Here is an 18013-nt window from a genome sequence, read left to right as displayed (position 1 = left end):
AGTTGACTTTGGAGGGGGGGGATGTTTTGCTTAATGTATTGCAAGGTTTAACTAGGGCACTGCTGACATTTTGACCACGTAATTCTTTGTTTGGGGGTTGTCCTGTGCATTATGGGATGTTTAGCAGCACCACTGGGCTCTACCCAGGAGAGGCCAATACCCCTCCCCCGGAGCTGTGCCAGCCAAATCTGTCTCCAGATGCTGGCAAAATTGGCCTTGGTGGAGAACCACTGATGCAGACTATACCAAGGATAGGAAAGTTGTAGGGTTATATTCTGTACAACCCAAACGATATAATTTTTAAATCCTCTATTTTTTCCTCCGAAGTTCTTTCTTGGTTACTATGAGATTTGTTTTGTTTTGCTTATGCTCTCTCAGGGATTCTCCATCTCAGCATTATTGATGTTGTGGACCAAATAATGCTCTGTGTGTGGGCGCTGTCCTGTAGATTGTATGGTGTTCAGCAGCATCCCTGGCCTCTACCCACTAGGCACCAGCAGCACCCCACACCCCCAGTAGTTAAAACAACCCATACTGTCTTCACATGTGGTTAAGTGTGTCCTGGAAGAAAGGGGCAAAAATGCCCCTGGTTGAGAACCACTGTTGTATTAATATTTCTACTTAGCTTTCCCTGTACAGTAGCTCTTCTTTTCAGCCTTTTCTTTAAGAAGAAATGTATGTTTCTTTGCTCTTCTTCCTCATTGAGTGATAATTTTTGTTGTTACTTGAACGTGATTGAGGAACCTCACTTTCTATCTCAAATGGTTTAATTGTTACCCTTTTCTCTAACAAATACAGCATTGCCCCTAAGAGGAATTCTGGCAAATAACATATACTCCAACTTGCTAAACATTCATCATTTCTCCTCCGAGTGAACAGGAACAGGCCATTTGAGCTTCTCTCACAGGTTCTGCTATAGACTGCTCTTGCATTAGGGTAAATTGGCACATACTTCTCTATTTCACTAAATCTGAACATGTGGGCGATCTCAAGACAAGCATATTGCCTTGCACAGAGTAACTTGTATTGATGTAAAAAGAATGGAAATATTGGAATCTGGCACATCAGGGTTAAAATAGCACATAATTCCTCTTTAACCAGATTTAGTAACCTTAGGCAAGTTAGTTCCTCTGACATTCTTTTCATCTTCTGCAAAATAGGGGTAAGATTACCCTCTAAGTGGGTTTTAATTTATTTATTTTTATTTATTTTTGGCTGTGTTGGGTCTTCGTTTCTGTGCGAGGGCTTTCTCTAGTTGTGGCGAGCGGGGGCCACTCTTCATCGCGGCGCGCGGGCCTCTCACTATCGCGGCCTCTCTTGTTGCGGAGCACAGGCTCCAGACGCGCAGGCTCAGTAATTGTGCCTCACGGGCCCAGCTGCTCTGCGGCATGTGGGATCTTCCCAGACTAGGGCTCAAATCCGTGTCCCCTGCATTGGCAGGCAGATTCTCAACCACTGTGCCACCAGGGAAGCCTTCTAAGTGGGTTTTAAATAAAGATTATCAATTACAAAACAAAGCACCTGGTATATATCCGACACTCAAAAATGTTAACCATTGTTCTTAATTTTATCAAGAGATATCGATGTCTTTATAACAAGCCTTTAAAGTCAGACTCTAAACCTTAAACACCTATACCTAGAATGTTTACCTCTTTATTTCACTTAATTTCGGAATTTTTGTTGCAGTTACAGCTAAGGCATGCTGGGAATAAAGATTGCTGGATGATTTTTTTTTTTTTATTTGCCAGAAGTTTTAAGGCTTGACTAGTTATAATGTTCTCATAGACACTGAATTATAAAATTCAGCGTCATTGTGAGGATATTTTCTTGCAATGTGAGAAGATGCATATTGCTTCTAAATGAAAGGTAAGAGAGAGAATTATAGATTTAGGAATTGTACTAAGCTTGGTTCCTGTGCCAAAAATGTCGGGGGTTTTTAATGTTTTTCCCAGTACAGAAGAGAGATTTTTCTTTCACTTTAATTTTTCTTCTGATGTGTATATGTGGTTTTGACCTTTTCGAGACAAATTGAAAAATAAGATGAAAAGAAAGTAAAGATAACCTGTGAGTCACATTTCAAAAATCAATAGAAGTGCAGAATGCACTATTCTGGTCATTAAAAGGGGTTTCATTGTTCAATTTGTTACACCAAGATGTGATTTTCCCCCAGATTAGAAAATAAAGTGTTAATATAAGGCTGGGATACACAGTTTGGTTATAATATCATAGAATTTAGTGGTGAAGGAGACCCCCAAATTATTTCATATAACCACCCCAATTTATTAGTGAAAAAAAGTGTGGGCTACAGAAGGCAAGTGACCTCCCCAGAATTTTTAACCAGTGGTTAGTGAGAATTCATTTGAGGATCTGATTCCCAGTGAGTCAGACACTCTGCTCTATTAGTCACATCTATTGGAAAAAAGAGAATTATGGAATCTTCTAAAAGATTGAGCATTCATTTTCTAATGAATGTTAAAAATTAGGGAATGATAGTGGAAATATTTTTAGGAATCGTGTCACCAACCACTGGGGGAAATAAAATATTTTGACTGGGATAAGCTTGATGAAAACTATGTTTCAATCCAGTACAACTATTTTAAAACAAGAAAAGCACCATTGTTGTCTTCTACCAAGTCTTTTAGAGAAGACACAGCTGGACGTGGCAGGCTATAAAAGAAAGTAGACTTTAACAAGCACAAAACACTCTCTCATTTTCAAAACACTTTTGATTTTATTAAGGAACATGCATTGAAAGCTTGGTGGTATTATTTAAGAATTTGATTAAATGTTTTCTAACTGCCAGTAGGTTTCCAGTACTTCCTTATGTAACATGATTACTGCATAACTTGAACATATCTTGAATCTTCTAGCAGCCTGGTACAACTTTTCAATGTAGACATCAGTAAAACTTTCTGGATTTTTCTTAAGATTTTCTTGATTTATTTTTTGGGTCCCTTTTTTGTCTAGGTAATTTGTATCGCTCAGCCATCGATACAAGATCTTCTGGGACACTCTGATTTGCTCTTTGCAGAACTTTAATCAATTTACCGGCAATCTTCCAATCACCTTGAGTCATAAGGGTAACTGATACGCCCATCTCTCCTGCTCTTCCAGTACGCCCTACTCTGTGTACATATTCTTCAGTATTCCATGGAGAATTGTAATTGTATACGTGTGTGACATCACTAATATCGAGGCCTCAGGATGCTAAATCAGTAGCAATCAGTATTTTCACTTTTCCACTTTTAAAGTCCTCTAATGCTTGCTCACGATTACTCTGTTCTCTGTCACTGTGCAGGGATTGTACAGTTATGCCTTGGTTACTTAAATCGCTTGATAAGTCATCAGCAACAAGTTTTCTGCTGACAAACACGATGACTTTGTCTTTGGGTGACAAGCTCTGTAGGAATTCTCAGATAAGAGATCATTTTTCTTCTTCTGTGGTAACAATTATATTTTGCTTCACTGTGTTTACATTAACTACATCCCGAGTACCAGTATAAACAACCATGGGCTCTTTCAAGTAAGATTGTGTAAGTCGACAAATGGTATCTGGCCAAGTTGCACTTGTCATAACAGTCTGCCAGTCTGGGCGCACAGCTAATAAAATCTTCATTATTTGGTGTTCAAACTCCAGATCCAGCATTTTATCTGCCTCATCTAAGACTAAGTAGGTTATGCTTCTTAGGTTGACAAAGTTATTCATTTGCAGATCTTCCAGGAGTTGCAATGATGATGTCTACGCCTTTGGTAACATCTTGTATTTGTCCTTTTCTGTGTCCACCGCCATATCTACAAACACTTTTAAGACCTTTATATGAATACTTAGAACATTCAGCTTCCACCTGAAGAGCTAATTCTCTAGTGGGTGTAAGGACTAGCATGCCGGGTCCATTCCTTTGTTCTCTAGATATTGGTTGAGAATGGAGATGAATAAACCCATGCATTAAATAGGACAGTGTTTTGCCCGTTCCAGTTTGGGCAATTCCTGTAAGATCTATTCCTTGTAGAATAATAGGTCATGCCTGTGACTGAATTGGCATTGGGTTTCAAAAACCAGCTTTTTCAATGCTTTTCATAAGTTCAGGATAATGTTGGAAAGCATCTTCAAATTTGCAAATCGGATTGGGGATGGGACGTTTTTCACCATCTTTCAAGTCATCACACATTATGTTGAAATTTTCCTTTCTCCAAGTGTCTACTTGCACTTGAGACAATGACCTTGTTGCTTTGGATTCTATGTAAAAGTTTTTCTTAATTGGTGATAAATCTGCCCATTTTCTTTCTTCCCACTGTACAACTTCGGCCTTTACTTGATCCTAGTCTGTCAGTGGCTGAGCTCCTCTAGCAGTGTTATCTCTGCTTGAGCCTCTTCCAACAGAGGGTTGGGATGCAGCATTATCAACACTGGATTCTGAACTGTCGTGTCTTTCTTGTTTCTTAACAAGAGTTTCTATAGCTTCTTTGGCCTTGGCTTTCATGTCTTTGCTGCCGAAGATTTTTACCTCTGCTTCAGAATCACCTCTTATGATCTGTATTTTGGTGCTTGTCATATCCTGAATGTCTTTTATTTTGATCCACCATGACCAATCACCGCACCAACCATACTGTTCCTCGTTTGAAAGCAGAGCGCTTGTTCTTGGGAGCCGAAAGTTCCGCTCCGCCCTCTTCCGCTCTGGGGCCCACGCCATTTCAGGATAATGGTAAAGTTGGTGCTGGTCTCTCACCTGCCTAGGGTTGGGAAAAGATGTGGCCTCGACCCTCTTTCTCATCGGGTCAGGCTGGTAACCACCAGGGAGGCCGCCACCGGTAGGTAGCTAGCTATGCAGCCGTCACCTAAGGAATTAGTCTGTGATGTAGTGTCAGGGAGGGGCTTTGGCTGGGCTCACCAGTCACAGGGCTGGGACCACTGTGAGGTGAGCAGGCACCTCTGACGCAAAAGTTAAAGCGACACATACTCTCAGGGGCTGACCCTACGGGCACTTACGGGATCCGGAGAGTGTTTGCCCAACTTTTGTGTCCTAGGTGCCTCAGTGGCTGGCCTCATGCTAGTTTTGGCTCAGTGTGGGAGCCAACGTGAAGCACACCTTGAACTGAACCACATAGTCTTTTTTTTTTTTTTTTTTTAATATGCCAGTTATTTCCGTAGGAGGAAAAAAATAGTGAATTTTTAAAAATCAACTTACTTGTTTATATATTTGTATGTTTATTTATTTCGGTAAATTTATTTTTGAGTAACAGCAATACTGGGTCTAGAAAAAATCATCAATTCCCTGTCCTCTTAAATTATACCATCAGAAATCTCTTAGGTGCATGCTTAGGGATGGCATTTTTGCCTCTGATTCTTCAGCTAAACTCCAACATTTGTTCAGGCGGTTTCTGGTTATTATTCCAGGGATGCTGGTTAGAAGAGAGGTAGAGTGGGGTCGACGTTAACTCTGGAGGTGTTTTCAACTATTTGCCACTTTTCTCAGTGCCTCTTAATTTTTTTCCCTTCCCTGTGGTTTCGTAGATTCAGACATCTTAGCACTGGAAGGCTACGTAAAAGTAATTTATTAGGTGCAGTGTAGAAGACACCCTGGCAGCAATCTGGGCAGGTGGACATCCAGCTTCTATTTGTATGGTTCCACAGGTTGATTTTTGTTTTTTTCTTTGTTTAAATAAAAGTACACTAAATATTTATCCTTATATATTCATCCTGTTAAGTTTGGTCAATTGATGCAGCATATTAAATATAATTTTAATGCTGATTCTCTCATCCATTATATTACCCTCTAGTTTCAAGTCTTCTGCCAATTAAATGTTCATGGTATCTTCTCTACTCAGCCAAAGTTGCCGATTAAAATTTGAACACGGTTGGATATCAGATGTAAAAGTCTGTGACACATTGGGAAAAGCCTTCTCTATGTCAGTATTTATCCTGCAAAGATGCTTTTGGAAGGAACAAAAAGGTTGCTGGCCAAATATGTCTTGGAAATACAGCACCCTGCATCTTCTCAGAGTCACAATATGCATTAGGTATCTCAGAAGCTCTGATGATTACAGGAACTGAGAAACTCAGTTGGGCGTTGTTTTGTTTTGTTTTGTTTTTATTTTTATTGGAGTATAGTTGACTTACAGTGTTGTGTTAGTTCCAGGTGTAAAGCAGTTGGGCATTGTTTAACCCAAAGTTTTCAAAGGAATTTGCCAATGGAACCTCTTCTCAGTGTTTTCATTAAACTTTTTACATGGAATAATTTTAGATTTATAGAAAAGTTACACAGATAGTACAAGGGCTTCCCATATACTCCTCAACCAGTTTGTTTCCTCGAATCTTATCTCAAACTACCATGGTACACATGTTACACGTAAGAAATCAACACTGGTCTGTTAATATTAACTAAACTCCATCAGTATATTTTCTGTTCCAGGATCCAGTCCAGGACACCATTTAGCTGTTATGTATGATTTGTGACAGTCTCTGTCTTTCCTTATTTTTCATAACCTTGCCAGTTTTGAGGGATAATGGTCAGGTATTTTGTAGAATGTCCTTCAGATTGGGTATGCCTGATATAATTTCTCATGATTAGACTTGGGTTATGGATTTTTGGAAAAAAATATCACAGAAATGAGGTTCCCTTCTTATCAGTCGTATGGGGTGAGGGGAAGGGTGCCTGATGGAACATGACCTGTCACTGGTAATGTTAACCTTGGTCACTTGGTCAGGTGGTGTTACCCAGGTTTTCCCCACTGTAAAATTATTATTTCTCCCTTTCTGTACTCTCTTCTTTGGAAGCGAGTCACCAAGTCCAGCTGCCCCTCAAAGGCCCACCTCCTGTTTAGTTGCAATTGTTACATTTTGTACAGCTAGTAATCTTCTTTGTAGTACCATTTATAAGTACCTGTAGAAATGGTCTACTTGGATTTTATATACATACACATACACACACACACACAGCCATTATTATGTTCTGCAGATGCTATATATTATGGCAGAAGCTGTCATCATCATTGCACATATTGGTGCATTTACCTTGTACACAGAACCATACTCAATACTGTAAAGTCTAAAGACGTGGCAGCAGTATGGCTCAGTGGCCAAGAACACTGGAGCCTAAATAACTGAGCTTGACTCTGAATTCTACCACTTACTAGCTGTGAATCCTTGAGCAAGTTCCAAACTTCTTATTCCTTGGTTCTGCTATCAGTAGAATGACATACCATTACCTGTCTCATATACACAGAGACATACACGTAGTTGCACTACTTGGTTCAGAATAGGAACTCTCCAAATCTTAATTACTCATATCACAGAAACAGTAGGTGTATAGAGACAATTATGGAGGTTCCCAAATGCCTGTTGAAGAATTTCCCTGATAGTTTCCTCTGGTCCATATCGAAATGAAAAAAATAAGGGCGATACATTTTTTCATAGGTCTAAATTTATTCGACTTAAACTTTTTTTTAAGCTTGTACCTTTCTATTTTTTTGTAAAATATCCTCTTAGAAAGGAAATGAGGATCACAAATGATTTTTAAGGGTCTTTACTAGGGCAAAAAGTATTAAACTAATGCCAGTAGCTAGATATGGTTTTCAAATGTTATTGGTATGTGAAACCCCCCAAATTAGAAGCACTGGTCTAGCACATTAGCAAATAAACACAATTCAGGATGTTATCAGGTACTGATCATGATGGCAAGCAAGAAGGGCTGGGAGGCTGGAGAGTTGAGACAAAGTCCTATAAGGGATGGAGGTCTGATCTGCCACTAGGAGGCGTGGAATTAAGGATCGAAAGATGCTGAAGCTTCAGGGCAAGAAACCGATGTGGCCTTGGGAAAGAGATGAGGGCAGCCTGAAGGACTAGGACAGAAAACTCAGGTTAAAGAGAAAGGGGAAGTGGAGAAAGATAGCTTGGGTCAGGGGAAGGGAAAAGGGAACTTTCAGGGACCATAAAGACAGTCAAGTGAGTTTCAAATTAATATGGTAAAAAAAGAAAAAAGAAGTCGGGGAGTGAACCTAGAGTGAAGGAGTCATAGGACACTGTCAGTATTAATTAGGGAAGCAGGTCCATATGGAGAAAGCAGGATGCAGTGAAGTAAAGGGTGGGGCTGTGTTTGTGGTATTTTAAGTACATTGGACTGAGAGATTTGACACACTGTGGCAGTAGAAATTCATAGAAAGGAATAGCTAAAAAAAAAAGGGATCCAAGAAGCTACTAATACGGTTTAGTCCTACCGTATGTCCAACATTTAAAATGTATTATCTCATTTAATCATCACAGCAACTTCATAGTAGGTATTTTCCTCCTCTTTCATGTGGAAACACTAAAATTGGTAGATGCTACATAGTATATTCACGTGCATGCAAGGCATGGTAAATAACTTAGCTATTCTTCCCAATAAGTAGAGAGTAATGAAAGTCAGGTTTACAAATATCTTTAGGCATCAGAGAATTCATATGATGAGATAATGAGAATAGGAGGACAGGGAGCCCAGCGAAGAAACAAGAAAACTTCAAGAGAATCTGAAGAAAGCATGATAATAGGAAATAAGGCAAGAGAACATGTTGACAAGGCCTGGCAAACAGTGTAAAATGCTTCATAAAGGACAGGAGGTAAATAGACTACTGAATTTGATAGGAAGAAATTAGCAATAAGTTTCAAGAAGGCCCTTTTTGTGGAGTGATAGAGAAACACATATTGCAAGGGGAGCAATTGGGATGAGACACAGCTGGACCACTGGGGTACTTTGCAGTACTGGGGAGAGAACTTTACATCTTGTACTGAGGCTGAAAGCCCCTGTCTTGGTGTATAAATGAGGATTCTAGGAAACCAGGGTTTCCTGGGCAAGTTACCGGGATTGTTCTGTGAATGATCCAGTGGATTTCGAGAAGATTGCTTATCGTGAATATTGGAAGAAAATGAACTTTAATCTTTCAAAATGTGTGAGAGGATAAGATGAGGGAGAGAATCGCAAGGAAACAAGAACCATTCATTAGCTGTTTCAGAAAAGGAAAGTCTTTCTAAAAGGAGAGAGAGAGGGAGTGCTGGGAGTTCTTTCAAGGAGATTACAGTGCTATTTTTAGCTACCCATTAAATCTTTCTCTATCAAAGTTGGTTTATTCTCCACAGAGTGAGGGGATGCATTATTTAGGTATATGAAGAAGTGAGGCTGTTGAGGTAATTAATTCTTCTTTCAGCACAAACAGCAAAAAAAAAAAAAAAAAAATACTATAAGCTGATTAGCACCTGCAATAAGCGCCTTTGGAGAAATTCTTGCTTACCAACTATTTTCCATGAAAGTTTTAACATGTTGGCATTCATTTTAATAATAATAGTAACCTTCAATTATCCCTTGGCTCTATTTTGAGGCGTTTGAAGGGCTTTCCAGGACTATTTCAATTCTGATAGCTATGGTGTAGGTAAGTGGAAAGAACAACAGTATTATCTACATCATTTGCATTATGTACAGAAGCCAAACAACAATCCCTAGAATCATGGGATTTTAGAGGTGGAAAGGACTGACTTTGGAGAGCATCTCTCATAACCTCTCATTTGCAAGTGAGAAAGCTAAGATCTACAGCAGCTCTGTCCCCTGGAAACATGATGTGAGTCACAGATAACAATTTAAAATTTTCTAGGGTGGCCACATTATTAAAAAAGTGAAAAGGGGGGGCTTCCCTGGTGGCGCAGTGGTTAAGAATCTGCCTGCCAATGCAGGGGACACGGGTTCGTGCCCTGGTCTGGGAAGATCCCACGTGCCGCGGAACAGCTGGGCCCGTGAGCCTGCGCGTCTGGAGCCTGTGCTCCGCAACGGGAGAGGCCGCGACAGTGAGAGGCCCGCGCACCGCGATGAAGAGTGGCCCCCGCTCGCCGCAACTAGAGAAAGCCCCCGCACAGAAACGAAGACACAACACAGCCAAAAATAAATAAATAAATAAAATTAATAAGAGGATTCCCAGCCGTTGGTCACTGGGGATGCTTTTAAAAAAAAAAAAGTAAAAAGGGGAGACTTCTGATTCTGGACAGGGAGATATAGGCACATTTCTCCCTATTTCTCCTCATTTATTTCATATATAAAGCAGATAATAAGTCTCTGAAATCTGGAGAGAAGGCAGACCAACTGAGGAATCATGTGAAGAATGACAAAATGGTGAGTTCCTTGGGTTTGCTTTTTTTCTCCCTTATATCCTGGATTGGGTGCTGGAGAAGCCTGCAACCCAGCCAAAAAAAAGTCCCAAGAAAAACTTGTGTTTTTTGTTGTTGTTGTTTTGTTAAGCCAAAGGACCGGGAAAGGAGCAGCCTGGCAAGAAAGAAATCTTTTTGATAATAACTGCCCTGCTCCCACATCACAGAAAAAACAAAACCAAAACCACAATGTACCTCTCCTGGCTCTGTCAACAGAAGCCAAGTGTGAAGCCTAGATTTCCATCCTCATCCATTGGTAATGAGATACACTACCTCTCCCCACTGGGGTGGTGTCCAAGGAGCCCCAGTCTTCAAGTCTATGTTTTAAACACCGTCCAGAGGTAATGAGATGCCTTCCCCATCCCCACCCTCCATGATGTCAGTGGAGACCCATGAAACACGTGGGGAGCCTGGACTTCCACCCTCACCTAGCAGTAATGAGGTATACCTTACTTTCTCCACAGTGCATGTGAAGTCTGATTGGGGAGCCAGGACTTCTGCATCTGCCTAGCCGTAATGAGTCAGGTCTCAACTTCCCACACCAGCATGGTGTCAGTGGAAGTCTGCTAAAATAAAAGATTTAAATAACATCCGAAGTCTCGTTATATACAAAACGTCTAAGAATTGAAAATCACTCATCGTATTAAGAACTGGAAAAATCTCAGCTTGAATTAGAAAAAGACATTAATAGATGCCAACACTGAGAAGAAACAGACATGGGAATTATCTGAAAAGAATGTAAAGGCAACCATTATTTGTGGGGAAAGGGAAGCTTCATTGAGGAATTATGAACATACTTGAAACAAATGAGAAAAAAAGTCTTAGCAAGAAGTAGAAGATACAAGGAAGAACCAAATAGAAATTTTAGAACTGAAAAATACAATAATCAAAATAAAGTTCCTGCATGGGCTCAAAAAAGAATAGATAAGAGAGAGTTATGAAGCAGTGAACTTGAAGATATAACATTAAAAATTATCCAATCTTAATAACCTAGAGAAAACAGACTGAGAAAAAATCAACAGCACCTCAGGGACCTGTGGACAGTAACAAAAGTTCTAATATTCATGTAACTGGAGTTCCAGAAAAGGAGAAAGAATATGAGTATGAACATATACTTAACAGAATAAGGACTGAAATTTTCCCAATTTCATGAAACTAACACACCATTGTAAAGCAGTTATACTCCAATAAAGATGTTAAAAAAAAAATAAAGCACAATAGATGATTTTTACAAACATAAATAAATAAATTAATTAATTAAAAGTCCCTGTCCTGCCCCTAGGTTCCTCAGAACCATTTTTTTTTTAAGATTCCATATATACACTACCAAATATAAAATAGCTAGCTAGTGGGAAGCAGCCACATAGCACAGGGAGATCAGCTCGGTGCTTTGTGACCACCTAGAGGGGTGGGATAGGGAGGGTGGGAGACGCAAGAGGGAAGAGATATGGGGACATATGTATATGTATAACTGATTCACTTTGTTATAAAGCAGAAGCTAACACACCATTGTAAGGCAATTATACTCCAATAAAGATGTTAATAAGTAAATAAATAAGTTACCATATGACCCAGCATTTCCCCTCTTAGGTATCTATCCAAAAGAAATGAAAACACGTTCACACATAAACTTGTACCTAGATGTAAATAACATTATTCACAGTAATCAGGAAGTGAAAATAACCCAAATGTTCATCAGCTGATGAATGGATAAGCAAAATGTGTTATATCCATACAATGGAATTCTATTCAGTGATAAAAAGGAGTGAGGTACTGATAAATGCTATAATGTAGATGAACCTTGAAAACATTACGTGAAGTGAAAGAAGCCAGTCACAAAGGACCACTTATTTTATTATTCCATTTATACGAAATGTCCAGAATAGGCAAATACATACAGAGAAAGTAGATGAGTGGTTTCCTAGGGCTGAGAATGGCAGCGGGAGGTGAGGTGGACTTGGGAGTGAGATGGGAGGGATAATGGGTAGTGACTGCTACAGAGTTTCTTTTTGGATGATGAAATATTATAAAATTAAGTTGTGGTGATGGTTCGAAACTCTGTAAATATACTAAGAACCATTGAATGGTTCACTTTAAATGCACAGATTGTATGGTATGGACTTCTATCTCAATAAATTATTAAATAATACATGGAACTACATGAGTTTCAGGTTTGTAAGCACTTTGTCTTCTTATATATGTCATTTAATTTTATCATCTAATTTTCCCCTCTAAAGGCAATATAGTTTACACAGGAGAAAACTGAGGCACAAAGAATTTGGTATTCTCCCAAGGTCACACAGCTATCTCCTGAGCTCCACGAAGCAAATGTAAACAGATTTTCCGATTACACACAAGGACGATTAACAGTAGGCTGGGGAAACATGGGGAAGGCAAGAAAAGGAAACCAGTTTCAATAAACATATTCAGTTGTGATAATCTGGGATAAAAAATGCAATCCGGTGTGACAGAAGTTTTTATTGCCTTCCTCAGGGGCTTCAGGGCTGCTTGTAGTTGATAAAACCATTCAAGCTGAGGATTTGGGGCAAGGGCTTATGCTCAGTTCTTTGCAGTGTGCATTACCACTGAGGGAGATAGCAGGTGACTTAAGTCTTTAGTACAAATCATTGTAGGGGAAGAGAAACACAAATGACAATGTTAACAACTGCCAAAGCTTCTCTTTGGGAGTTTGTTTATTGATATTCCTAAATGATACGAGTAGAAAATTGATGGAAGAAAAGGCAACAGCCTTTAAGGGTGGATTAATTCGGCATCTTGTTTTTCTGTCAGTCTCATTATAGCACTTGACAGGAAAATAGACGCATTTAATGGCATTTACTCTTTTCAACCCAGCCATTACTTCAGAAATATTATCACTTTTGATTTTTCAATTTTTGCTGAAATGGTGTTTGATAATAGTTTTGTTCTCATTATGGAGTCTCTGTTCCAATTTGCTGAAAAAGATTGCAACCCTAGTGAAGTATGGCAGAAAATTAATTGATGTGTGTGGCTATTTAAAGATCATTCAGGGAGAACATCAAGTGGTATTTTCTAGACTGTCTGACTTTGATCTGAATAGTCTCTTCTTGGAATGACACAGATCTTGTGGATGGCAGCTGGGAGTTAAAACCTGGAAATTTTTGAGGCTTGCATGTATTGGCTCCAACACACTGCGGTCCTCACGGATGGGCCAGTGGGAAGGGGAAGCAGCTGAGAGGAAGGGGGATGGAGGTGAGGGAAACTAGCTTGGCTGTTGAGGATGACTCCAAAAGAGAGTCAGCCTTTCTAATACGCAATGTCCAAAAAGCATGCTTATCAGACCAGGTCCAGTTACATGGCAGATAAAGGTCTTCTAATCCTATAGCTGTAATTCATGCAGCTGGCAGTACAAGATGTCTGGTATGAGAGGCTGCTGTGGTTTGGGCACCTTGCCAGGCAGAGAGCCTTAGAGGCTATCCAGCTCTCAGGAACAAGCAATTGGTGAAGTGTCAGGACCCCACCCAAGCAGGCTATGGTTCAGGGTGGGATTTTGTTGCCAACAGAAGATGGGAATGTTGGACAGGAGGAAACAGGGTGAAAGTTGATTGTGTGGACTGTTGCAGCATGGGGTGGGGCTCATGTGAGGCAGAGCCCAGGTGGTACACTTGATGCTATCTCAATGACAATAAGGCTGATTCCAGTCCCAGTGGAAGGAGGTGGGCCAAGGTTGCTGGTAAAATTCATGCCATGATCAGGCATTATGGAGGCCAACTTTTGGCGAGTCCAGGTAGGAGTGTCAGGGAAAGACAGGGGCTGATACCCACCCACAGATGGCGTCAGCAGCCATCATTGTTATGTGACCAGACACATGCAATAAGACCCAGTAGAGTGTAGTGATCGTGAGTAGAGACTGTATCATATAGACTGAGATCTGAGTTTCACCTCTTCTACTTGCTCTTTGTATGACATTGGGTAAGTTACTTAACTGCTCTGTGCTTCAGTTTCCTCTGTTGTAAGATGGAGTTAAACCGCTGTTTATCTCCTAGGGTTGTGAGGGTAAAATGAGACAGTTCACATCATGTGCACAAAATAGGACATCAGTAAATGTTAGCTGTCCTTACTGCTACTGTTATTATGTTAGTCCTTCCAATTCTGGTCACTGGTTTTGTCACTCAGGCTTTGATCTAGCTAGAAAGATGGAATTTTTTCAATTAAATCAGCGCAACATGGTGCAGTATGATGTAATGCCTTGCTCCTCAGTATAGTTGACAAACCAACAGCATCACTTGAGAACTTGTTAAAAAGGCAGAATCTCAGGCTCCATACCAGTCCTCATGAATCAGAATCTGCATTTTAATAAGGGCCACCATATAATTCTTATGTACACTAAGACTTGAGAAGAGCTGTGACAAAGGAGGCTAGAATATACAGTGGGGAAAAGACAGCCTCTTCAATAAATGGTGTTTGGAAAACTGAACAGCTGCATGCAAAATAATAAAACTGAATTACTTTCTCACACCATGCACAAAAATAAATTCAAAATGGATTAAAGACTTAAATGTAAGACCTGAAACCATAAAACTTCTAGAAGATAATACAGGCAGCATGCTCTTTGACGTCGGTCTTAGTAATAGTTTTTTGGCTATGTCTTCTCAGGCAAGGGAAACAAAAACCAAAAATAAACAAATGGGACTACATCAAACTAAAAAAGCTCTTGCACAGTGAAGGAAACTATCAACAAAATGAAAAGGCCACCTGCTCAATGGGAGAAGATATTTGCAAGTGATTTATCTGATAAGGATTAATATCCCAAATATACAAAGAACTCATATAACTCAACATCAGAAAACAAACAACCTGATTAAAACATGGGCAGAGTATCTGAATAGACATTTCTCCAAAGAAGACATACAGATGGCCAACAGGCACAAGAAAAGATGCTCACCATCACTAATCATCAAGGAAATGCAAATTAAAACCGCAATGAGATATCACCTCACACCTGTCAGAATGGTTATTATCAATAAGACAACAGATAACAACTGTTGGTGAGGTGTGGAGGGAAGGGAACCCTCATACATGGTTGGTGGGAATATAAATCTCCAGTAAGGAGATTCCTCAAAAAATTAAAAATAGAACTCCCATCTGATCCAGCAATTCCACTCCTGAGTATTTATCTGAAGAAAATGAAAACGCTAATTTGGAAAGATGTATGCACCCCTGTGTTAACTGCATCATTACTTATAATAGCCAAGATGGGGAAGCAACCTAAGTGTCCATCAATAGATGAATGGATAAAGAAGATGTCTACACACACACACACACACACACACACACACACACACACACAATGGAATATTACTCAGCCATAAGACAGAATGAAATATTGCCATTTGCAACAACATGGATGGACCTAGAGGGTATTATGCTAAGTGGAGTAAGTCAGACAGAGAAAGACAAATACTATATGATTTCAGTTATATATGGAATCTTAAAAAACAAATGAACAAACATAACTAAACAGAAACAGAGTCATAGATACAAAGAACAAGCAGGTGGTTGCCAGAGTGGGTGGGGTGGGAGGAGGAGAGAAATAGGTGAGGGAGATTAAGAGGTAAAAACTTCCAGTTGCAAAATAAATGTCACAGGTATGAAATGTACAATGTGAGGAATATAGTCAATAATTACATAATAGCTTTGTGTGGTGACAGATAGTAACTGGACTTACCATGGTGATCATTTTGAAATGTATAGAAATATTGAATCACTCTGTTGTGTTGTGTACCAGGAACTAACATAGTGTTATAGGTCGACTATAGTTCCAAAAGGAACAAATGAACTCATAGAAAGAGAAATCAGATTTGTGGTGAGGATGGGGGGAGGAGGAATTGGATGAAGGCAGTCAAAAGATATAAACTTCTAGGTATAAGAGAAATAAGTACTCAGGGTGTAATGTACAGCGTGATAAACATAAGTAACACTCCTGTGTGTTATATGTGAAAGTTGTTACGAGAGTTCTCACCCCAAGGAAAGAACATTTTTTTTTCTATTTTTAAAATTCTGTAACTGTATGAGATGGTGGATGCTCGCTAAACTTATTGTGATCATCATTTCATGGTGAATGTAAGTCAGTTCATTATGCTGTACACCTCAAACGTATACAGTGCCGGGTCTTAATTATACCTCAATAAAACTGGGATTAAAAAGATTTGAGAAGACGTGTGCAGTGGGTTACCTTAAGATTTTGTAACCTGCTGTCACCACTTATTGGCTGTGTAAAGTTGTTCAAGTTACTTAACTGCTCTAACTCCCCATCTATAAAAATAGAATAATTAATATGTGTTATGATTGTGAAGAGTGTAGGAAATAACACATTAGCGTACCTAACAGTACTCTAACAAGGTACAGGCAGTACAGTTTCTGATTTCTGGGAAATAATAATGACAAGTAATTTTCAGGGCTTCAGATGTGGTCAGCTATTGCTAGGCCTTTGACTTTATATGTCCCCCACCATGATCCTAAAACACATAACAGTTGAGCTTTAGTAAACGAAATAAACTAATTCCTAATTTTTCCAGCTTTATTGAAGTATAATTGACAAATAAAATTATATATACTTAAGGTATACAATGTGATGATTTGATACATGTATATATTGTGAAATGACTGCCACAATCAAGTTAGTTAACACACCCATGGCCTCACATAGTTAATATATATTCCAAAGTGATTATGAATAGGAGTCGGCAAACTTTTTCTGTAAGGGCCAGATAGTGACTATTTTTGGTTTTGTGGGCCACACGTTCTCTGTTGGGACTACTCCACTCTGCCCTTTTAGCGAGAAAGCAGCTACAGACATAATGTAAATGAATAGGCACGGCTGTGTTCCGGAAAAAAAAATGTACAAAATAGGTGGCATGGCATATCAGATCATAAGGAAACAAAAGAAAAATCTGAGGCAGCTCTTGAAGTTCATTCCAAGCTTTTTGCTTGAGGTCTTTGGAGACCTAGGAATGAAGCAGAGATGATCATAGCGTTGGCTGTCTCTGTGAGCTGAGAAGTGTGGGGTGAGGAGGAAGATACATCTTTTGGGTGAGATGAGTATTGCTTCTCAGTTACCACCAAGGTTGTGCTTGGGAGTGGATCTCTTCCCGGGCAGTGCCCCCTCATTTAGTGTTTGCTCATGCCTGGAGCCTTCCTGGCCCCAGTTCACTCTGCTAAAAACTTGCCAGAGAATCACATCATATTCCCTGGAAACAATCTTTGAACAGCATGGATCATACATGGATGGTTTTTCCATGGCCACATGCTGCTGATTCCAGTGGCTCCAAATATGAGTCTTTGGTTTAAAGGTGAGCTCGGCAAAGGAATGTGTTGTCATAAACTGTGTTTCTAGTTGGCAGGCCTGCTGGGCCTCTATGCCTCTGTCCTTTCCTGCTCAAAGCTAAGCAGAGACCTGAGGGCCCTAGAAGGATTGACCCAGCTGTTGAATCAATGTCTTAGGCTTTTGTAAATTTCTGTTAAGAGTTAGACTGCCATTTACCCAGAGAGTTCAGGGAGTCGGTAGGGTCTTGGCAACAGGAATCTCTGGGTTGCGATTTTTCCTTCCAGGGGAGTTGACTGAGACTGAGGCAGAGCCTGAGCAAGTGGAAAGACCAGGCTCCAGCTCTTCAGGAAAGGGAGCTGGCAAGGGCTTTGGCCCCGAGCCAAGGTGAAGCAAACCCAGTACTGGAGCCGAAGCCCAGGGGTAGGGAATGGTGGGTATGCCAGTGGGAGCCAGGGGCCACTGCAGCTCCCGGAGGCTCCTAGTGCCACCATCAAGCATGTTCTCATTGAAGACGGGTTGTGAGGCTTCTGCGTCCACTGCAG

At 40.0% G+C, this 18013-nt stretch overlaps 1 protein-coding gene across 1 annotated transcript; it reads right to left on the bottom strand.

Moving 5' to 3' along the window:
* Positions 1 to 2899: 2899 nt before the first annotated feature.
* DDX53 (DEAD-box helicase 53) lies at positions 2900 to 17525 on the bottom strand. The gene is given in 5 exon segments (XM_068532584.1): positions 2900 to 3716; positions 3718 to 4576; positions 4579 to 4675; positions 16380 to 16459; positions 17264 to 17525. Coding segments are annotated over 5 exon segments (2115 nt in total).
* Between the last annotated feature and the right edge of the window lie 488 nt (positions 17526 to 18013).

The sequence above is a fragment of the Eschrichtius robustus genome, chromosome X, assembly GCF_028021215.1.
Source record: "Eschrichtius robustus isolate mEscRob2 chromosome X, mEscRob2.pri, whole genome shotgun sequence".
In the NCBI taxonomy this organism is placed as follows: Eukaryota; Metazoa; Chordata; class Mammalia; order Artiodactyla; family Eschrichtiidae; genus Eschrichtius; species Eschrichtius robustus.
This window is presented reverse-complemented; position numbering and strand designations above follow the sequence as displayed.